Raw genomic sequence first — 21,944 nt, forward strand, 5'->3', positions numbered from 1 at the left:
CATACCCACTCCTGGGCATCTGCTCCTGTCCACCGTCAGAGCTGAGATCATGGGCCAGGCAGGCTTTTGGCCAGCTTGTTTGGCCGCTCTTGTAAACGTTTCCCCGGTGCCTCAGCCATTTCGTTCTCTGTCTCATCCCTCCAGCTGGTGTCTGCAGAGGGTTCCCATTCAGATGCTGGCTCAGTCTGTGCCGATAACCAAACAGAGCTCCCACCCTCCATGGAGCGCACAGGAGGAATTGGAGACTCCAGGCCACCCTCTTTCCAGTAAGTTACATGGACACCTATCCTGGTTTCCAGTGGACCCACAGTGGGTTTTGCTGTAAATCCAGACCAGGGGCTGGGATACTCCTACCCAAACTGGCAGGGATCACAGCCAGACAGAGGGGAGGAGGATGGGGCTGGGAGCAGATTTGGAGTTGCATTATTCAGCAAGCAAGGGCACGCTGAAGACAGTGCAGGGAAGTTGGCGAGGAGCTGGCACAGCTTCCCCCAGTCCTTTGCCCTGCACTCATAGATGTGCTGTGGTAGTTCTCCACCACATCTGCTCCCATCCCTCAAGAAGGAGACAGCTGATGGCTGGAGGCTTGTGCTGGCCAGCACAGCAGTAGAGAAAGCCTGCTTAAGTCATTCCCTGTTGGGCACGTTTGTTCCTTTTCTCTTATCACAGCCCTAATACTGGGGGGAGTCGGGAAAACTTGGACAATGAGACAGAGACAGACTCAGTGGTGTCATCGCAAAGGGAACGACCTCGTCGGAAAGATGGGCCTGAGCATGGTGAGCGTTGCTAACGTGCAAGAACTCTGCAGGGCATGGCTGGGGCATGGTGGGGCACCAGCTCCAGATGTGGGACAGCTCTGTCTGCTCTGCAGAACCTTCCCAGCTCAGAAGGGCTGTTCAGTGGTCTGAGGCCATAGCCTCACATTGGAGGCAGGAGCTAACCCGTGTTGCATCACAGCTTGGTGACGAGACCTTTTGGGGCCAAAGGAGATGTCTACTGTAGAAGCCTCAAGAGCAGGAGAGAGAGGCAGCAGTGCCTCAGTCCTCCTTAGTTGAAAAGCAGTGTGTGCTGTAGCCTTGGCACTCTGTGCTGCCCCTTGGTCTGCCAAGAAGCCAGCTGCAGCAGTCTTCCATGGCTTTAGCAGCGTTGTTCCTAGTAGCCCATCAGCCTTTTCCCCGTCCTCTAGTGGGGCAGAAGAGGTATCCCACAGAAGATGGATCTGATCCCAGGGTGGACTCAGAGCTGGCCGGCACTAGATGGGGTTCCCTGATGGCCAGAATAATTCCGAGAAGGTTGTTATGATCTGTGCATGGGGGAAGGAGGTGCTTACATGTTATGCCTGAAGCATACTGAATCTTCTATTTCCGTAGCACCCAGGGTAAATGGTACAGTGAAGGGAGAGCGGCGCCGAGACCTGGGCGGGTACGAGAGCTCCTCCACGCTCATGAGCAGTGAGCTGGAGACCACCAGCTTCTTCGATTCAGATGAAGATGACTCCACCAGCAGGTAGGAGAGCTTAGGTCTTGGAGGAACACTAGCTTCCCCCTCCCTCCTGGCAGAGATGCCTTTGCAGGGCACAGTAATCTGGGCTCCAGGGTCCTTGCTCAGACCTGTCTCTGTCTCGAGACTCACCCAGCAGCCCCCTCTGCTATTGTCTGTCTCCCACGTACATGTTCTGCCTCTGCAATCTCTATTCTCTGTGCAAACATTTCTGTCTTTCTTGCTGTCAGAGCCACCACCCTGGCAGCAGAAGAGCTGACTCTTGCTTTTGCCTCTAGGTTTAGCAGTTCGACAGAGCAAAGCAGCGCTTCCCGTCTAATGAGGAGGCACAAGCGACGCCGGCGGAAACAGAAGGCTCCACGCATTGAACGGGTACCCAGGGGCCGGGTATCCTGGGGAGGGAAATGCAGGGCAAGGTGGGCTGCCTGGTGGATCTCTCCACTCAGTGCTCCAGGGCTGATCGATTGTTTGCTGTGGACGCAGCTGAGGACAGGTGATGTCCAAGTGCTGAGACTTCATAAAGTGCTGTAAACCTTTCCTAAGCCAATGTAGCCTTAGGAGCTGGGACCACAGGCCTTGTCCTGGCTGTGGAGAGGTCATAAGGACTGTGGCTGATGCCCTCTGGCTCTGCAAAGCTCCCAGCATAAGGCTGGAGTTGTGGGTGGTGGCTGTGGTGCCACAGGGAGTGGCAGAGAGCACAAGCAGAGGGAGCTGGGGCTGGGAAAGTTACTGACGCACAGGAGGACATCTCATGTTTCACTTGTGTTGCAGTCATCGTCTTTCAGCAGCATCACAGACTCCACCATGTCCCTGAACATCATCACGGTCACGCTGAACATGGGTGAGTGGGAGGTGTGCATGGAGCCTGCAGTCCTTCCAGGGCAAGATCGGGTGGTGGAGAAGGGACTGGGGAGGGGGCAAAGAAAACACATGTGGTGAGGATGAGGAGATGGATTCTGTAGGAGAGCAGAATGTCTTGAAGCACTTGTCTCTCAAGAGTTTCTCTGCATCCCAGAGCATCTCTCTGGGACAGGGGTGCAAGTGACCATCGTTAGCGCATGGTTTGTCTGAGGTGAGGGCTACTTGTGCATGCTGCTTTACGGTGTCTTACTTCTTTCTCTTTCCATCCTTGCAGAGAAGTACAACTTCCTGGGCATTTCTATTGTGGGACAGAGCAATGAGCGTGGGGATGGAGGCATTTACATTGGCTCTATCATGAAGGGCGGCGCTGTGGCAGCTGATGGCAGAATTGAGCCAGGAGACATGCTCTTGCAGGTACTTCACACCCACATACCTCCATCTTTGGGCCTGGGAAAGCAGTAAGAAAAGACCCAGAATCCTCCCTGTGCACTTTGGCAGGCTAAACCCAGGAAGTCACACTTGGAAGAGGGAAGCTGAGTCACTGCTGAGCTGAGTGGGGAGCTCAGCCTCTGGTCACATCTCAGGGACTCACCTCTGTGTTGTTTGCAGGTAAATGACATCAACTTTGAGAACATGAGCAACGATGATGCTGTGCGGGTGCTGAGGGAGATTGTGCACAAGCCAGGGTAAGTACTCAGGTTGTTCCTTACCTCTATGGGCAGCTGTAGGGTGTGTGCTTGGGGCGTGTGAGTCATGTCTTCCAGCTGCTCCTGCCAGTGGCTCTGCAGAAGCTCAGAACTTATGTTTTTGGTGTTGCTTTCGTTCCTGGGTTTTCATGCCCAAAGCAAGAATTGCAGCCAACATAATGGTGGTGAATTGGGGTCTGTGCTCCTTTTTTGTGGGGATGCCATGTCATTAAGGGTCATCAGCAAGCCTCAGCGGGGTCACCCAATTTTGTCCATGCCACTAAGGAATTCCATAGCTGGAAGGGGACAAGGGCACGTTACTGGCAGCTTCTCCCTGTCTCGCAGGAGAGAGCCAGCATGCGGCATCCGCCCATCACACAGGGGTTTGTGCCACTGGGCTCTTGTTCTGACTCTCACCTTTTTGTTGCAGGCCCATCACCCTGACGGTTGCCAAGTGCTGGGACCCCAGCCCCCGAGGCTGCTTCTCGTTACCCAGGAGTAAGTGGATAGCTGACCCACCCTTAACGCTGGTGCCCAGCTCATGTGAGAGCCCTGCCTTAAGCACTTACTTGGTTGTTGTCTTGTTCCTCCCCTGTGTGTGTGACTCCATGTGGCACTGAATTGGGGTTTGATGGGGTTTCAGCTCTCCTGTTAGGAGGCTGCTATGTCCTAGTCCCAGGCCAAAATGCCCATAAGCCCAGCCCTCCTTCCCACATCACGCTGGGGACGCGTTTCACTGGGGCAGGGGGGTCACTTGCTCGGGGGCGCCAGAGGAAAGAGAAACCCCCCCTTGAGCCATAGGGGGAATCTCTCCCTCTGCACCTCTCCTGCTGACCCTCCCTCTCTTCTTTCTCTCCCAGTTGCTCCCCAGCGGATCTGGGCTGGGCCAGACTCTCCATGCTCCGATCCGGGTGAGTCCCGGCAGATGCTGGGGATGTAATGGGCTGTGCTGAGTCCCTGTCCCTCCCCAGGGGTTGATTTGATGAGGGGATTATTTCTTATAGCTACTGACTGACTCTTTCTTCAATGCAGGTGAGCCCATCCGGCCCATCGACCCGGCAGCCTGGGTGTCTCACACAGCAGCGATGACTGGCACCTACCCAGCGTACGGTATGAGTCCATCCATGAGCACAATCACTTCCACCAGCTCCTCCATCACCAGCTCCATCCCAGAGACTGAACGTAAGTCCTTGTGCCTCCGTGCTCCACCCGCTGCACGGCTTCCTCACCTTCACTGTGCTGTAAAGGGACCAATACATCTGCTTGGGGACAGCTGGGATGGGCAAGATCTGCCCTGCCAAAGGACTAGGAGGGAGGCAGTTCTCACCAGGCAGGCACTTGGACCAGTGGGAGTCCTGCCTCGGTGAATTAATACCACATTTTTCAGCCTTCTGCATAAGGAAAGTAGAAGAGCCTGGGCGCAGTCCAGGAGCTGTGGCGGGTGCAGAGGAAAGGCTCAGAGCAGTCAGGGGTTACTGGCTGAGAGTGCCAGACCAGAGGGATTCAGTTTGTCCCTGGAGCAGTTGCCCTCCCAGACAGCAGATAGGGCAGGATGGAGGAGGCAGCTGGGAGCAAAGAGCCTTGCAGTGAGGCAGGGTCCTGCTGAGCATAGGGCTCTTTTAGTTGCTTTCTGAAGCTTTTGGGCGATTCTAGTTTACAGAGCCCTGAAGGAAGAGTCTGGAGAGCTCAGACGGGGCAAAGGAGTTTGTTGTAAGTTTGTGAGGAGCAGAGAATTCTCTTGCTGGGCCGTGTGGGCTCAGTTGGCAGCTTTTGGATCTCAGCTGCTTGAGACTGCCTGGAAGGAAGGAGACTCTAGCCTGGGTTTTGCACAAGAGGAAATGGCTGACACGTGAAGGACAGGATTGGAACGCTGGAAGGGGGATTACACCGCATGTGCCCCAAGGCTGTATGCAATGTATTGTTCCCTGGCCCATTCCTCCTGTGTGTGATGCTTCCATGTGGCCCTGTTGTCTTTTCTGTCCTCTCTCATCTCTGCCTCCCTTCCTTCATCCACACCACAGGCCTCGATGACTTTCACCTGTCCATCCACAGCGACATGGCCACCATTGTCAAAGCCATGGCCTCACCGGAGTCAGGCCTGGAGGTGCGTGACCGCATGTGGCTGAAGATCACCATCCCCAATGCCTTCATTGGTAAGAGACTGTGCTGCCTGCAGCAGAGGCAGGGACTGGGGAACGCGTGGTCTGTTTTCCAAGCAGATGCCCAAGGGAGCATCTCTGTCACCATAAACTAACTGTTGACCAGGCCGGAGTCACAAATTGAACCTTTGGCTCTGCAGTCCCTTTTCACCTTTTGGCCCACTTTGTCTTGGCTCCAGTGTGGCCCACTGCCTCAAGGGCCACTGCCTTCCTCTCTCTTGCTGTATTTAACTCTGATGTTTGGTGGCAGGTTCGGATGTGGTGGATTGGCTCTATCACCATGTGGAGGGCTTTACAGACCGTCGTGAATCCCGCAAATATGCCAGCAATCTGCTGAAGGCTGGCTACATCCGACATACCGTGAACAAGATCACCTTCTCGGAGCAGTGCTATTACATCTTCGGGGACCTCTGTGGAAGTATGACACTTGGCGTGGGTGGGAGGGAGAGGATGGAGAGGGGTTGAGGTCCTGCAGAGCCCTGCTAACACCATGGGGACATAGCTACAGCCATTGCCATCAGGCTGGGCTCCTTGTTCTAAAGACCCTGTTAGAGAGTGAGAAAGAATATCCCAGCTCCCCTGTCATGCTGCTGGGGTGGTAGAGTTAACTCGGAAGATGACACTGTCGCCTCCTATGTGATCTTTTCTCCTGGGCAGCCATAGCAGGGTCTTAGTCTTTACTGACTTTGTCTGCAGGCTCTGAACTTCCAGTGCTGGCAAGGGGGTGGTGCTCAGACAGCTGGGTTCTGCTCGAATAAGAGGGCTGGGGGAGGTAATTGGCAGGGTGAGCTGTAGCTCTGACGTGGACCTTTCCCACCAAGCTGGTCTCTGTATTAAGAGTGGCAGCTTGAACTCGCATAGCCTGGCTGTTCTCCAGCCAGGAAGCACAAATGGTTGCATTGACTAGCAAGGAGAGTGCCAACTTTTTGCATCTCCTCATGTACCTGATCCTTGTCCATCAGCAAGGGTGGACAGGGAGCTTCTTCATCACATGTGGTTGTCTTTCCACTTGGATTAACCCCCCGCCCCTCTCTGCTTTCTTGCAGACATGGCTAATCTTTCTCTTCATGATCACGATGGCTCCAGCGGTGCCTCTGATCAGGACACTTTGGCTCCACTCCCCCACCCAGGAGCTGCACCCTGGCCTATGGCTTTCCCCTATCAGTATCCACCGCCTCATCCATACAACCCCCACCCCGGTTTCCCTGACCCAGGCTACAGCTACGGAGGGGGCAGTGCGGGCAGCCAGCACAGTGAAGGTAAGTGGAAAGGACTAAACTATGCCTGCAGGTGGGCAGATGCCCTGTTCAGTACAGGGAAGTGGCAGGAAAAGGCTGCTTATGTGTGGGGGGAGCCAGGGCAAAAGCCATCTCGGAAGGGTTGTGGGACAAGGAGTTGAAAGGAGACTGAGAGCACGGACTGTGCTGGCGTGTGGCTGTGCTGCAGCACACCGTGGTGCTCTCTTGGCTAGAGGAGCGTCCTTTCTTCCTCTCTTGTCTGAGCTATCACCTAACCTTGCCTCGTGCGCTTCGCAGGGAGCCGGAGCAGCGGTTCCAATCGCAGCGGCAGCGAGAGGAGAAAGGAGAGAGAGAAGACTGGGGAGTCCAAGTCAGGCGGCAGCGGGAGCGAGTCGGACCACACCACGAGGAGCAGCATGCGGCGTGAGCGCGCGGCCAGCGAGCGCTCGGTGCCAGCCAGCCAGCACAGCCAGCGCAGCCAGCACTCCCTGGCTCACAGCATCCGCAGCCACCACAGCCAGCAGTCGTACGGGCCACCTGGCCTCCCCCCTCTCTTCAGCCCCCCTATGTTGCTGATGCCTCCACCGCCTTCAGCCATGGGGCCCCCCGGGGCACCGCCGGGCCGTGACCTGGCCTCTGTGCCCCCCGAACTGACAGCCAGTAGACAGTCCTTCCGAATGGCCATGGGCAACCCCAGTGAGTTCTTTGTGGATGTAATGTGAAGCGCCCGTCCCCTGTCTGTCTGCTGCCCCTCCTTACCCCCTCCATCCCCATCGTTTGTCTCCTAGGACCAGCCCTGGCTTCACCCCTTGTTTTTTGGGTTTTGTTTTTTTGTTTTGGTTTTTTTTTTTTTTTTTGGTCTTGATAACGAAAAGAAAAAAGGGAAAAAAAATAATAAATGGAACTAAACCTTGATTCTAATCCCTCCTCGAGTGGGGTGGACAGGCCTGGCAGGCCTGCTGGGTGCTGCCAGCCCATCCTGCCACCAGACTTGTGTATTGCCGATGGTAGTTCCCTCCTGCCGTCCTCTCTAACCCCATTAATCCGCACCCGTCCCAGCGCCCTGTGCTGCTTGCCCGTGTGTCGCTGCTGCCTCGGTCCTTCCACCCTAAACATCTCTTCTTTCTTTTCACCCTTTTGTGTTTCTTCTATCAAGCAGCAAAGAATTACGGGGTGTTTGACTTTCTCTGAGCCTGCCGCCCGTGGGGGGGAGAGCTGGAGCGTGGCGTGGCCCGACAGGAGGACACGGAGCTCCAAGGGCGCTGGGCACGCGTGGTGCTGAAGATGGCTTCTTTTCTCCCCCTTGCGGAAGACACCCTGCCCTTCCCACAGCCCTGAAAGGGGAGCAGGGACCAGTCTTATATATGCATTTTGAATCCCGTCGTAGTTGCCTTTTGGCTAATGCATGAATGTTCCAGGGCTTCAGTGCCTCTGGGGAGTGGGGAGATGCTGCCGCTTCCCTCTTGTCTCCCTCTTCTTGCCCACATATTGGGCCAGGTCCAAGCCTGGCACTGCCCTAGGGCAAGACCCTCCTTCACCTTGCCTGGGCTGAGTCTCGGTCCTGGGGCTGTACCTCTGCAGAGGGTGTCTGTGAACAGCCTTGCATGACTCGGGACCCTGCACCTGCCCTGAGGTACTTGGGGGGGGGGGGGGGGGAGGGGCGGGGGGAATTTAGGGCAGAGTTCTGCTCCCTCCATCCTGCTCTTTGCCCTCCCGCCTGCGACACGCTGCTGCCTGTCCCATTTGCAGGGCTTCTCCCATGCCTGGGACTGGCGGTGGCAGCTGTGGCCTTCTTCCCGCTGTTGTGCTGCTGCTCAGCAGTGTGACATCTTCAAGGGCCTGGACAGTTAGAAGGCAAGGGAGGGGCACACCTGGTTCGCTTTCACGCTTTGGGGAAATGTGGAGGTCCCCTGTATTCGCCCTATGAAGGGCCTGAGTCTGCCTCCCCCTGTGCTCAGTGCCACCAGCGCTGCTGGCCTGGCTGCTGCGAGGGATGAGGCTCTGGGCTGGAGCTGGGATGGCCCTGCCCCCTCCGGTCTGTGAACCGTGCCTGGTGGCAACATGAGTGCTTGAGGGGGGGACACTGCAGCCTGAACTGTGGCCTCTGAGCTCGGTGCCTGTGGGTGTGCTGGCACAGTTGAGTCCATTTGCTCTGGTGCTGCCTGCCCTTTTTCCTTCCTCTTGCGGGTACTTAGAGATGTACTTGGAGACGTGCCTCGGGCTGGGGGCAGCCCCCTTCCCCGTGCCCAGGGCCAAGCATGGTACAGTACGGACACGCTCGACCCCGCTCCCATGGGTGCTGGTGCCCTGGCGCCCTCTCCTACTGCTGCGCCGTGGCTTTCTCCGCAAGTGTTGCCTCCTTTCATCTTGTGTTTGCGGTTTTTGTACGCTGGAGATGGAATGTATTTTCCTCCTCGAGGGGCTGTGTTGGCCCTGCAACACTTCTGCCAGGTCTCGCGTGCCATCAGTTCATCTTACTGTGACTCCCTCCTTCCCCTCTGCCCGCCGGCGTCTGCCAGCCCAGTGCCCGCTCTCTGCCATCCTCCTGTCCCCCGATCTCCGCACTGGCAAGCTGCCGCCTGTCTCCTGATGCCACCCAGCAGCCTCCCCAGCCACTGCTCGTGCCCTTACCCTACCCTGCCCGCTGGGTTTTATAAAAAGAAAACCAATCTCCTTGTTTTTATTTATAAACATAGTTTTATTGGACTCCTGCCTTGTGTTGGGTTGTTGTTTGTTTTTTTTTTTCAGCCTCCTTTTCTGCCCTCCTGCCTTTCGCTCTGCAGTGGGACGAGGGCACCCTGCGCCTGAGCCTGTTTTCCGACTGCTTCTTCCCGGGGTGCCGAGGGCTGCTGCGGCCTAAACCTGCGCCGGGCCCAGCCTCCCGCTGCCGCCGCTCTCCGGTGCGGGGCCCGGCCTCGGGCGCTCGGTGCTCCCAGGGTCTGCCGTTTCCAGCGGGCACACTGGGAGGAGAACCGGGGGCAGGTCTGACAGCGGGCGCAGCCCCAGCGCTTGCTGCAGCCCCCCTCGGCAGCGGTGCGAGGACGGGGAGTGGGCGAGCCCCGGGGGTGCCCGTCCCTGGGGCCAGCGCCCCGGGCGGTGCTGGGGCCGTGAGAGCCAGCAGCACGGTGGCGTCGGGTCTCTAAGCGGGGGAAGAGCAGCCTCCCTGCCCGGGCGGGCCCCTGTGCCCTACGGGCGGTCCCCAACGGACGTGGGAGGAGGAGGGAGGCCCCGGCACTGCCGCCCGCCCCTCCCGTGGGCATAACGGCCCCGCCGCCCCCCGCCGCGACTACAACTCCCAGCGCGCACCGCACCCCAGGACTGCAACTCCCGGCAGGCTCCGCGCGGGACAGTCCTTCCCGCCCCCGCCGAGCGGACGCCGAGTCCCGCCTCCCCGCGGTAGCGCATGCGCGGCGGCGGCGGGGCGCGGACGGGGCATGCGCGGCGGAGGCTCTGCAGTGATAGGGGGGGCGCGGAGGGAAGGGGGGGCGGCGGCCGCCATCTTGGGCGCTGGGCAGTGAGCGGCGGCGGGCAGCGGCAGGTGAGGTGCCCCGGACCGTCCTTCCGCTCCCTGCTGGGATGTGCGGCCTGCTTCCCTCCTCTGGGCGGCTTCCTGCGGCGGGGCTCGCTCCGCGATGGCGCCCGGGCGGTGGCCGAGCCGCTGTGGGTGGCGGCTGCCTCGGCGGTCGCCGGGAGTGGGGGGTCCGTGGGCCTACCCCGCGGGGCGCGGCGAGGCCCTGATAGGCTTGGGCGGGGGGCTCTTCTGTAGGGTGCGGCCCCCCGCCGGCTGCCCTTTAGGAGGGGAGTGGGGGTGCCACCCGGAGCCGGGCTGCCCATTGTGGAGCCGTGTGGGAGGGAAGCGGGGTTCCCCCCGGGAGGGCTTTTCCCGAGCCCCTTGTGAGAGGGTGCTGGGCGACCCCAGCCCCACCGAGGCTGGCTTATCCGCTCGCGCGTTGCTTGGGGTTGAGGGGATTTATTAATTGCTTCTGTTAACTAGTTCTCTCTAATCCCCATCTGGGGTGGCAGCCCCGCGATGCTGAACTGGGTGAGGGTGGGGACGGAGTCGGGCTCTCTGTGGCACAGGACACCTAGAGAAGGCCTGCACCGATGTGCTAGGTCAGCCTGAGCAAAGGTCTTGTGGTCGGATCGGACAGGAACTTCCCCTAAAATTATTTGCCTGTACTACAGATACAAACGTGAATTAGCTAGGTCATGGTTTGCACCCTCTAGCTTCCTCCCTGGAAAACCTGCTGAGGCAGAACGGAGTGCTGCTGCTGCTAAACTGCTTGTTCTGAGGCTTAAAACGGGCTCTTATCCAACGGCTCTTCTAGATGCATTTCCACTTCCATCCTTTTCTGGGCTAGGTTTTTGGATTCAGTAAAGCTGCAGGAAATGCAGCCTGTTTTATTGTCCAGTGCAGTTGACTTCTCTCCCCACTAGGAAATGACTTGCTTTTGATCTAGTCTTCTCCTTATAAGCTGTGTGATTCCATGATCTGTTTTCTGTTTGCTTTAGTATGACAAAGCTGCTATCAAGTTTTAGCCTCAGGCTGCCAAAATCTGAGCCTGGAACTTTCCCAGATAGGTGAGTCTGGATGGCTTCTGTGGCTCAGAAGTCTAGGTATTACAGGTTTCTAACTGCATCTGGGCTCATGTGGTGTCCTATTGGGCAACGTTTACTTGAATGTTATCAGAGCTGTAGCTGCTGTTTTTTCCTATTGTAAAAGCTGTACTGGTTCCTATGAGTTTTGCTTGCAGGGACAATCTCTGATCTGACAAGATGCTGCCAAACTGCCTGCTTCCATATTTTCCCTGTCAGAAGGGAGGCATCATTTCTCTTCTGTAGGAAGTGCCATGTTACTGACATCTAGTGACAAAGATACCTGGTGTTCTTTGGGCTGCAAACTGGCTGTTTTCTTCTATCCATTTGAGATACCCTTGAAGGGTATTATGGCTGGCTTTTTTCCTCCTCCTTCGAGCACAGTTCTAGCCTTCAAAGAGTTGAGGCTTGAGGCTGCGAAAGGTTACATCTTGAGTTCTTTGAAGCACAGATGACTGGAAATGCGCTCCAGTTTGATAATTTTTTTTTTTTTTCTTGGATGGAATGGGAACAATCACTAAACAAAATGGGCTTTGTAAAGAAACTTCCTGTGTCCCTAGTTAAACTTTTCTTGTCTCATTGCTGCATCAAGAAATAATAAAGCCAAGACTGTCTTTTGCAGCAGAACATTTTGCTTTGGTTTTCTGAGCTTATGCTGCTAAAGACCATTAGAGTATTTAGAGGCTGTTCTTAGGGCTAACTGGATGATGGACAGAATCACAGCCTAAGATGTCAAAATATAATTGGTCTATATGGCAGAGTCAGCTTCTTTGCTTTAGTGAATGACCTACAAAGTCAAAAGTTACTAGCAAGCCATATATTATTTTGATCTCAGCAGGAGGTTAGCAGCTCAGCTAAAAGCTCGCAGACTGAGGCACAGAATGTGAAGTGCAGTTATCTGCTTCACAGTAGCAGTCAAAAGAGAAACACTGGCAAGTCAGGGCACCTAGACCATTACTGGTCTGCAGAATATAAACTCAAACTGCAGTCCATGTCTCTAACCTCTTCTGTTCAAAGATGAATAGGCTGCAAGTCACTGTACAGGTTTCTAACTCAAGAGTGAAAAGCGAGTAGAAATTGCTTCAGACTGCCTTGGAAGAACCAGTAGAAATGGGGCTGTTCAGATAAGGTTGGACTTAAAATAAGGTGGAGAGGTGTGTTAAATGCTGTTCCTGTGATGTTTTACCCTGGAGTAAGGGAGCTGCTTGTGTTTCCCTGTGTCAGTATTTATCTCCTGTTACTCTTTAGACTGTCTGTGTGCAGTATGGCATGCAGAAGTAGACTGTAGGAGGAGAGTCTGGTAAGAGTTGAACGTGCTTCTCTTCCTGCCCACTGGTTATGGGGATTTATGGGATTGGGTTTAAAATAGGAACAGTTTCTCTGAAACTGATGGGTTTATCTCAGTAGCCCTTTAGCTCAAGGTGTGCCTCTTAATTAAATTATGCAGCCTGTCTTCCCTAGGATGAAGTGATTGCAGCTACTTTTGTTTAAAACTAAGTGCAGCCCCTGGCCTCCTGGAAAGTGGCTAATGCAGCCCTCTAAGCAAAGCTTAGATGCTTGGATTAGCTGGTGGGGTGATGACATCGTTATAAGCCTTAAGCCTTTTGGTTTGATAATGGCTAGCACTAGCCTGAAAGGACTGGTTTTCTGAATAACTCCAGTTTGCCAGAGTAGCTTGACTAATCGCCACTTGTCCAAGATCATACTGATTTCTGGAATGCAGCAGTCCTTACAGGTAGTGATTTACCCTCAGCCCTCTAGGTGAGAACTGCGATACCTCTCCTGGTTTCTTCCTGGATCAGAACTCTAGCAGCTAATGTACCTTGAACTACTTAGTTAGATAAGCTCATTAATGCACAGAAGTCTTACTTACTGTTAAGTCAGAACCCAAACTTTCTTTTAATAGACTACTAAATGGGTTGGTTGCTTTACACCAGCTTATTAACTGACTTGTGATTGCTGTTTCCTAGATGTGCTGCATAGATTAGAGAAATAGACATTCCTGTTTTCATTTGAACTAGGTGATGTCTGCGCTGTGGAAACTTCTAGCCCCTTGGTGGGAGTTAGAAAGCCCAGAGTAGCTGGGTCTTGGGCTCACTGCTGATCACCTTGTGCTAATTCATACTGTGTACTTAATGGCACAGGAAACTTGATGAAGCTAACAGCTTGTCTCACAGTGGGGCTGTGGTCAAAATGGCTTTGCAAATGAGCAGGAGTCCCCTCAGCTCTGCTGATCAAGCCTCAGCAGCTTGCTGTGTCGGTGGCTGAGTTGAAGGTAACTGGCAGACCATGTCACATGCTTATTCTCACCACCTGTAGTGCTAGACTCTTTGCTGGAGAAGTATCTCTGTGGTGAGAATAGCACCTTCACAGCTGGCTTAGTAGAATACAGCTGATCCCAGAGGTGTATTCTAAAATGAATGGACAAATGCACTCAGTGCTATTGGGATGCTACCAGTGCTCGCCAAATCCTGAGGCTGTTGGTGGTAATGTGAGACTGTAGTTGTATTGTACGGGGCAGCATAAGAACTCCTATCCCTGCTGTCAGGCAGCTCCTGAGCATTTATTCTTGAGCTGCCCTGTTACCACTGTGCCTCTGAAGAGGGAACATGGAGGATTTGCTGAGCAGACCTGCTGTGGTAGCGGCCATGTCTGGCGCAAGAGTTCAGCGGCTTCTGCCTGCACTGAACTTAGAGAAACTGGTGTGGCAGGATTCCTGAGGCAAAAATACCACTATATGCCCAAAGTTTATGGTGGCTCTGGTACCGTTAGGCTATAGGCACATTGCTGATGACATGGTTCCTCCAGGCAGTACCTCATTCTTTTAGAGCTAGAGCAAGTATCTCTTGCCTGGATGTGACGCTGTGGTTACTGCAGCCATGTTGCCTTGTACCACTGCAGAAAACTAACAAACAAATAACTATTTTCCCTAAGCGGTGGATTTGGGCAGATCAGCTTTTTTTATTTCATTGTTTTCATTTGTGCAAATACAGTTACAAAAGGCAGGCAACTCTGTTCCGAAGCTTGTGGTGTGGGCTGAAGCTAGCACTGTTCCTGCTGAGGCAGGAAAGGATTAATGGTCTGTGTGGTGTCACCTGAAGGACTTCAGGTTATGGGACAAATGTATTGGAGAAAAATCACTTGTTTGAATGGCTGTTTATCTAGGACTTATGCTAGAATTCAGCTTTGTCTTTCATACCCTGATGAACAGATGACTGGTGCTACAGTGGTGCCTTGTTACTGTTGCAATGCTATGGCTTCTCCAGCAGAGAGACGGTGGGAGGCTAAGGCACTGGACAAAGGTGGGGAATTGGTACTGTTTGCTGTGCTGTTTCTGGAAGAGTTGCTGCAGATACAAACTGCTTCAGAGGGAATAAAACTGCGCTTGTTATTCCATTCCTTAAGTCTGCCTTGTTTAGTCTAAGAAAGCTCCGTATATTATGCTGTTCGCTTTCCTACAGCTACTCTAGGTTAGAATCCATGAAGAGGCAATGGAAGCAGAAGGCTGGGCTCTTACATGCTGCATGAAAGAGCTGCTGAATCTCAGCTTGCTAAATGCAGGTTTAGTGCATCATCTCACTAGGTAGCTCCCAGTTCAGCCTCTTGTTGCATCCCAGAATATGTGAAGCTACTGACAGCCCAGCATCAGGGTCCTGCTGCCCAAGCCTGTGCTCCTGACTGCACCCACGCATTCCAAGTGTGTGGCACAATGTAGGTCTGAAGGGGCAAAGTCTGATGGCTCCTGGAGAACCACTTGTCTTTAGGTCAGACATAATAAATGGGGCATTTTCCATCTATTGTAGAATCAATGGACAAAAGCAGGTTTTGAGTTACCATGCTTTATTGTGTCTTTTATCTTTGTCTGCCCTCCCTTGGTTGTGGTCTGCAGCTAACCTGCTGCAGACTGGCTTCTGGGGCTTCGTCTAACGTGTTGTCGTGGTTTGAGAGAGGGTTGCTCCATAATGCACATTCCCTGCACAGCATGAGCGGTGGCATGATTTGACTATGCTTGACTCTTTTTGAGGTGCATGTTACCATGTCAATCGTTGTAGGTCCAGCTAATCCTGCTGCTTTTCAGTTACGTAATTCTGAAATGCATTCACATCTGCGTCCCAGCATTTTGTTTTCATACATGTTCTTGTTTTGTAGCTGGCTGTCTTCATGTTGTAACTTGGCCACGGTTGCTATAAAGGTGTTTTTTTAATGCTCTTGTTTTCACTTGAGTGAAAAGGCGTTCTGGAAAGGCATTTCCATGTAGCCTTAACTCCTGGTGGGTTTATCAGCATGTATGTGCTCTGTCTATGATGCTCTTTGTGATCCTTTTCCTTTCTATTTGTGGGTTGAAATAGAAGTGTATAGGAATGCGAGTACTTGGCAGCAGAGTAGGAAGTGGACTGGCCTTAGGTGTTTGTAGGAGCAGCATTCAGATGTTAGATCTCCTCCTACCCTGGTATTGGGAAAGGACTGTTGTTCCTAAATTGAGGTGATTAGTCACCAACTGGTGTGAATTCAACATATATGTGGATCTTCTCTGTACCTTAACTAGAATAAGTCCATCCATACTATAACTAGAAACCAGGGCTGTAGCTAGCACTGTGGAGCGGGTCGCCATATGTTCAAGCTAGTGAAACAGAAGGAGCGGAGCTGCAAAGCTCTGAAAATGCAGCTGATGGACTGTTAACCCAAAGACTTCAGCTAGAGTCATCTTGGTTTCCAGGCACTTAGTGATAAACAGTTGAAGAAGCAATGGGCTTTGCTTTTAAACTGTGTCTTGCAATGAGCTATTAGCCTGAGGAAACTAAAAAAAACAGTGTAGGGCAAGCTCCCTAGAAAAGGCTGACTGTCGAGAGGGGCAGAATGAGTCATTGAAAGCTGATTGAGCAATGCTGGGAAGTTTTCTGAGTCATGTCGCTTATGTGCAGCAAGCAGATGAATCCATCTCCTGTGGTGGATTTCTTATTCTGGGGCTTTCTGATTCCAGCAGCCATGAGTCACTGAATGTCAGTCTCGAATTAATTTGAGCACTGTTCTATGCAGATCTTAACCATTGCAGGCACTATGATCTTTCATTTTCAAAGCTGATCTGAAAAGAAAACTATTCATTATTTTTTAAAAAAAGTGTGGAAAATCATACCAAGTCTGAACTGTACCACTAAGAGGAAAAAAAAAAACCCTCATCCTAGTTAGTGTAACCTTGAAATAGTCAAAACCTGTATCTGTGAAACTTGTACTGAAATGCAAATGGAGATCAAAACAAAGCAGGCTTATTTTCACTGCAGCCACTTCAAGGAGAGCCATTGTCATCTTAAAGAGCCGTTCTTCTTGCTAAGTTTTAAGCAACTTTCTTTTGCATGCTGCCCTTTGTAGAGCTTTCTTCTCAATCTCTTCATATATCTCTGGGATAGTTGTTCCACCGCTTGAGTTTCCATTTGTGTGGACATCTTCCCATTAGCTGGTGGAAGTAACTCTGTAGGGGAGAGGGAGCGTGGTCACTCCAGTCTTGTGTCTGGGAGGGATGTAATGTAAGCCTTGAGCAGAGGAATGGGGTGTTGTCAGCGTACCCTGAACGTCTATCATGGGCAAACTTGGTGAGGGCTGGCTGAGAGAATGGCACTGCACCAAACCGAATTTGCTGTGAGCTGTGTTGATGCCCTTGTGCTGTCTATGCTTGTGGTGCTTGGAGCTCTTCAGGATGCTGGACTGCAGAAGTCAAGCAGAGCAAGGAAGATCTGCTTGTAGTTGTGTTAAATACCTTGTGCACTTGAGACCTCTTTGGTCCCTGATGTCATTAAATAGGAGTGCAGCAAGAGGTTTATACTGCGTGTTGTCCTTCCAAGTACCACAGAGACCTGACAGCTGGCACAGTTGGGTTAGTCAGCTAAAACTGTTTTCTTGTATTCGCTGTCCTTAGCCCATGTGACTCTGCTTGGTACCTGGAAACACTTTACAAATTGTCTGACACAAATCAAGTTAGGTACATTGCACTTAAATGTGAATTCAGCTTTAATCTGTAGAGCTGTAAAATTATGGGGTTTTTTTCAGGCTTGAGGAGAATCATAGCTGCTGTGGAGGCAAGTATGTGCAATAATGCTAGTGCATGTCTCTCGGGTATATTTATGCTGTTAGGCTGCCATTATAAAACAAACTGGCAGAATGGTCCTGATCCTGTGGCTAAATCTGTAGTAAGTCAAACTACCACCTCAGGCATTACCCAGGGGTTCACACAGCACAGAGCCCAGCCCTGTCAATATCGAGTTGCGTTACCAGCATAGCACAGCTAGTATGCGTCCCCTGGTTGGTGGCAAATCTCTCTGCATGCCACTATTTTGTAGCAAACGAGGATTTTGCAATAAGGGTGATCTTGGTCAGTAGTCATGGCAGTGGGGTGTGCATGGATATGAGGGTATTCAGAGTAGTAAGGGCACAGTAGGTAAAAAATAGCATAGAGGTGCAGTGATGGAATGATAAAATGGCACACTAAATTCAAGGTACATAAATGTACAGTGGTGCATATAGCAGTGGATTAGGGAGGAAAGGCAGTTCTAGCTTCACCTGTGATGTGGTTAATTACCTCGAAGACAGAGTTCAGTGTGATCTTGGGGTTATGACAGATGATGAAATAGCTAGCTTCTTGCTGAGAGGTGCTTTAAAAATGTTAAGTCAAATATCAACAACCACTAGGGAAAGATCAAAGCAGGATATGTATGATTGTCATATTGTCTATGTCATGGTTTGCTTACATCTTGAATAATTTGTGCAGTTTTGTGCTCACTTCCAGAATGAAAATGTTTGGAGGAAGGCACTGAGAAAGACCAAAGTGTAAAACAATTTCCTTGTGAAGAGCAGCTGAGTGAGGTGGGAACGTCTCATTCTGGGAAAGGGGCAATGAAGGTAGTGGAGAGCTGCAAAATCCTAAGTGGCCTGGAGGTAGAGTATGGGGGCTAGTTCTTAATTGCTTCTTCCTGCACTTGAACTGGAGGCTGTTAAACAAAGCTGAGGGAAGGAAGAGAAAGCAGGCTTAAAACAAAAGGGAGGGTGTTTTATACAGTGGTTATAAAACTGTCGGCTGCTTTTTTTTTTTGCCACGGGATGCTGCCTATGCAGAGATTCAAGAGGAAACTGGGCAAATACTTTAAAGAGATCCATTAAGACTTCTAAAATAAATGAGCCATTGCAGGGGGATCTCCTGGGGAGTGTTTTCTTGACCTGTCCTTACTGTTATCTGACTGTCCCTTCATTGCTGACGTTGGAGACAAGGCACTGAACTAACATCTGCGGTATGAACCAATGTGGAAAAGAAGCTGGTTGGATTAGGAGCTATACTGAACTCAGCTCCCAGTATATTTGTATAAGGAAGAAGCCTAGCATTTCTTTGCATTGACAAAGAATTTTTTGAAGACTAAAAGCACTTGAATTATGCTGTATCTGCTCTCCATCTAACATGTTTTTACCAACATACAAGATAAGCAAGCAGTTGACTTTACCTAGTGCTGTGATGCAATTAAAAATGCTGATATTTTTGCCTGTAACTTAAGTTGTAAAATACGTTCTAACCTAACATGTGAGAAAGCATAGCCTTGCTATCTCAATCAACATTTAAAGTTTGTAGATCTTCCTAAGAGAAGGCTTTTAATTTCCAACATGAAGCTTGTTCAGCAGTCTTCCACATGTTTTATAGTAATGTAGTAAATACTCAAGTCAAGGCTTTTTCAGAGAGTGATTGGTTTGTCATACTAGCAAGAGGCTTTGTCTTGTGTGTGCTGTGTCTGAATGTCGCTCATCAAAGCAGACATTTCCTTTATGCTAAAAATAGTGAAACAAATAACTTAAGCAGCATTAAAACCCAAGAGGGAGATTAATTTTAAGACTAGGATGTGCTTTCTAGGAATCTTCTGGAAAGGGTTTGTAGGATTCATATGATCCAGCTTTGACCAGTTGCGTAAGCTTCCAGGAAACTGTTCTATACAATGCAAGTCTTAAAGAGGATGCAGGAACTCTTCTTCACCTTTGATGGCAATAGACCATATCCGAATATGGAAGCCAGCACTGCAGCAGTCTGAAAAGACATCCTTGTCTCTTATCTGGAGTGAAAATATGCTAATTAGGAAAGAATTTCCTGGAGTGGGCAAGAAGTTGCTTTCATTGTCATAATGGTTCTCGTTTTTTTTTTTTTTTTCATCATTTGTCTTGTGTGAATGACTTTTCAAATGTTTGCTGAATTACAGCTTCAGCATCTGACAGACTTGTTGGGTACTACATTCAAACAGATATCCTCTGTGTTTTGGGTTCTAGCCCTGCACATTACCTTTCAGTGGCCTCCTGCGTGCCTGTTCGGGCCATGTGTGTTTCATGTGAGTAGTTGTGAGTCTGTAGTACAGCCGCTTCCTTAAATTTGAGAACCTGGTTTTCTTCTGTTGACCAACAGGATTGTCTCTGTCTTCTGGTGTGGGGATGCTGGCCTTGCTGCCAGCTACACCGTGTAGCCTTGGCTCCCTGCGTGGGACAGTGAGCACCTGCAGAAGGCTTTTCCCCACTCTGTAACTACATGGGAATCTCGGACTGTATGTTGCCTCTGTCTTAATAGGTTTGAGAGACTTGTCCTGCTCTGGTGAGACCCCACCTGGAGTACTGTGTCCAGCTCAAGTCCTCAGGACAAGAAAGACATCGACGTGTTGAAGGAGGTCCAGAGGAGGCCACAAGAATGATCAGGGGGCTGGAGCACCTCCCCTGTGAGGACAGGCTGAGAGAGCTGGGGTTGTTCAGCCTGGAGAAGAGAAGGCTCCAGGGAGACCTTAGAGTGGCCTTCCGGTACTGAAAGGGGGCCTGTAAGAAAGATGGGGGCAATCTTTTTAGCAGAGCCTGTTGCGGTAGGACAAGGAGTAACGGTTTTAAACTAAAGAAGGGTAGATTTAGACTAGATACAAGGAAGAATTTTTTTACAATGGGGATGGTGAAACACTGGCACCGGTTGCCCAGAGAGGTGGTGGATGCCTCACCCCTGGAAACATTCAAGGTCAGGTTGGAGGGGGCTCTGAGCAACCTGATCCAGACAAAGATGTCCCTGCTCACTGCAGGAGGGTTGGACTAGATGACCTCTAAAGGTCCCTTCCAACCCAAATTATTCTGTGATTCTATGAAATACTTGTATCCTGAATTTATAAAGTGTCGCTAATGGGAACGGAAGAAAAATGTATTTGAAAACCTCTTCTGTGCTAAATGGAGTCTTGGACATCAAAAAATGTTGATGACAGTGCCACAGGAAGGTACTGACAAGTGGCAGGAGGCAGCCTGTTAATTGCCAGAGACACTCAGCCAGCAGAATGTGGGAGTAAAAGCCAGGAAGCTCACTACTGAGCTTTGGGAAAACTGCCTGTCTGTCTGTTTCTCACTATTTTGACTTAAAAACTGACTTTTTGATTCTTGCTTTTTCCTGTTAGTGAGCAGAAGCAACTATCTGGTAGCTGAAGACCTATAGCAGAGAAGTATGTGTAATGTTAGTCTCTGAGGACTCGTTAGGTATAGCTGAAAATGTTGGTGTAAAGGCTTATGAAACTTAAAGTTTTTGTCTTTCTGAAATTAAAAGTAGTGGCTGCACTATAAATCTTATTGTAGCACAGAACTCAAGTCTGCAGTAGTTCATTCAAATAGGCAGCTGCTTTAGTTTCTTGAACATAACTTCTAGAGGATATGTTACTGCAGGCTTTTGCTGTGGAAGTATTTTTGCCCTCCAGTGTGTGCATTGCTTTTTTGTATACTTTTTATTCCTGACCTTTGAGATGATCTGAGACTAGGTCACTTTAACTTTATTTTTACCGTGTTCCTGAGCAAATGCATATTGGTTCACTGTCACCATCTGTCTCTAGGCTATCCTCTCCCTATCCCTTCCACACACCCGAGACAAGTGGGTGTAGGCTCACCCACCCTAACAGCAGTGTGGATGGTTGGTTATCTAATGCTCTGCAGTGCCAAAGCTGAGAAATACCTATGTGGTGGTCCCAAGGCCTAGTCACAAGGCTTGCCCTGTCGCAGTTGTAGCGTTCTTCGCTGGACTAAGCCAACCAAGCAGTTGCTAGAGCGGGTGTTACCACTTGGACCTAAGTGAATGGGAGTGCATATGATTACAGGAATGGGATCTGGTGAAATAACTGTGTATTTAGAAAAAATAAAAATGGCTTCTGCATCAGTGATCTCTACCAGTTTTGTAGCTCTCTTCAAAACAATCTTCCTTTGAAGGAGGAGAAGATTAGCAGTTTAAGAGGGGGACTTTTGAGGCCCTAGCCCCCAGTTGCAGTGGGTCATGGTTGAGGTCACCCACTCCAATGGCACCTTGTGGCCAGGCTGCTCTCAGTTTGGACCCTGAAGTGTTACTCAGTACTGCTGCTAGGGATCAGCAAAGGCTGTAATGTTGCTATGTTAAAACCTATGTAAAAGCAGTAATAAACGAAAGTGTACTTGCTGCTAAGGAACCCCTGCTGTACAGTCATGGGCTTGGTCACCTCTCAAACACTTGTGTGAGCTGCATGCAGAAGGAATAACTGAGTTGCATCTGATTTTTGTCTCGGTCATTGGGGAGATAGACACTTTGTAGTAGAAATAAATGATCTTTGATTTGCTTGTAGTTCCAGGCCTGTGTGGTTTTTCTCCCATTCAGGGGATAGGCCAAGTGCTGCTAATACTTGAGGTTTGATCCATCTGTGCTGATGAATGGAATGAGAAGTAAGCCTGCATCTAATTCAGTGCTAACTTTAAGCTTCAGTCCTGGCTACAAATTGCAGCCCCATTGGGACCCCACATGTTACATGGTAGCTGTGTGTACTCACCCAGACCTAAGCTCCTGAGTTGCTTCAGGCAAGCTCAGGAAGTTACTCGGCTGGGCCTCGGTCAGGATTCCTGCAGTGGCTCCT

At 51.0% G+C, this 21,944-nt stretch overlaps 2 protein-coding genes across 7 annotated transcripts in view; both read left to right on the forward strand.

Annotated features, from left to right (window-relative positions):
- Nucleotides 1-7,996, forward strand: part of DVL3 (dishevelled segment polarity protein 3) — a 32,421-nt gene extending 24,425 nt beyond the window's left edge. Inside the window, exons 3-17 of one of the 5 annotated variants that reach the window (XM_086467541.1) lie at nucleotides 145-266; nucleotides 670-776; nucleotides 1,371-1,506; nucleotides 1,779-1,872; nucleotides 2,272-2,341; nucleotides 2,636-2,775; nucleotides 2,971-3,047; nucleotides 3,478-3,590; nucleotides 3,908-3,958; nucleotides 4,080-4,229; nucleotides 5,069-5,200; nucleotides 5,457-5,624; nucleotides 6,253-6,465; nucleotides 6,742-7,140; nucleotides 7,604-7,996. In XM_086467541.1, the coding sequence (XP_086323667.1) occupies nucleotides 145-266; nucleotides 670-776; nucleotides 1,371-1,506; nucleotides 1,779-1,872; nucleotides 2,272-2,341; nucleotides 2,636-2,775; nucleotides 2,971-3,047; nucleotides 3,478-3,590; nucleotides 3,908-3,958; nucleotides 4,080-4,229; nucleotides 5,069-5,200; nucleotides 5,457-5,624; nucleotides 6,253-6,465; nucleotides 6,742-7,140; nucleotides 7,604-7,635 (2,004 nt within the window). In that variant the 3' untranslated portion in view covers nucleotides 7,636-7,996. Of the gene's footprint in view, nucleotides 1-144; nucleotides 267-669; nucleotides 777-1,370; nucleotides 1,507-1,778; nucleotides 1,873-2,271; nucleotides 2,342-2,635; nucleotides 2,776-2,970; nucleotides 3,048-3,477; nucleotides 3,591-3,907; nucleotides 3,959-4,079; nucleotides 4,230-5,068; nucleotides 5,201-5,456; nucleotides 5,625-6,252; nucleotides 6,466-6,741; nucleotides 7,366-7,603 lie in introns of those variants that run through there. The other 4 variants (XM_086467543.1, XM_086467540.1, XM_086467542.1 and 1 more) reach the window with 4 other exon arrangements.
- Nucleotides 7,997-9,952: 1,956 nt separating this feature from the next.
- AP2M1 (adaptor related protein complex 2 subunit mu 1) overlaps nucleotides 9,953-21,944 on the forward strand; it is a 30,907-nt gene continuing 18,915 nt past the window's right edge. For both annotated transcript variants that reach the window (XM_086468639.1, XM_086468638.1), the window contains exon 1: nucleotides 9,953-9,982. The gene's annotated coding sequence lies outside the window, so the exon portion shown is untranslated. The remainder of the gene's footprint in view (nucleotides 9,983-21,944) is intronic.

The sequence above is a fragment of the Leptosomus discolor genome, chromosome 7, assembly GCF_034619465.1.
Source record: "Leptosomus discolor isolate bLepDis1 chromosome 7, bLepDis1.hap2, whole genome shotgun sequence".
Taxonomy (NCBI): Eukaryota; Metazoa; Chordata; class Aves; order Leptosomiformes; family Leptosomidae; genus Leptosomus; species Leptosomus discolor.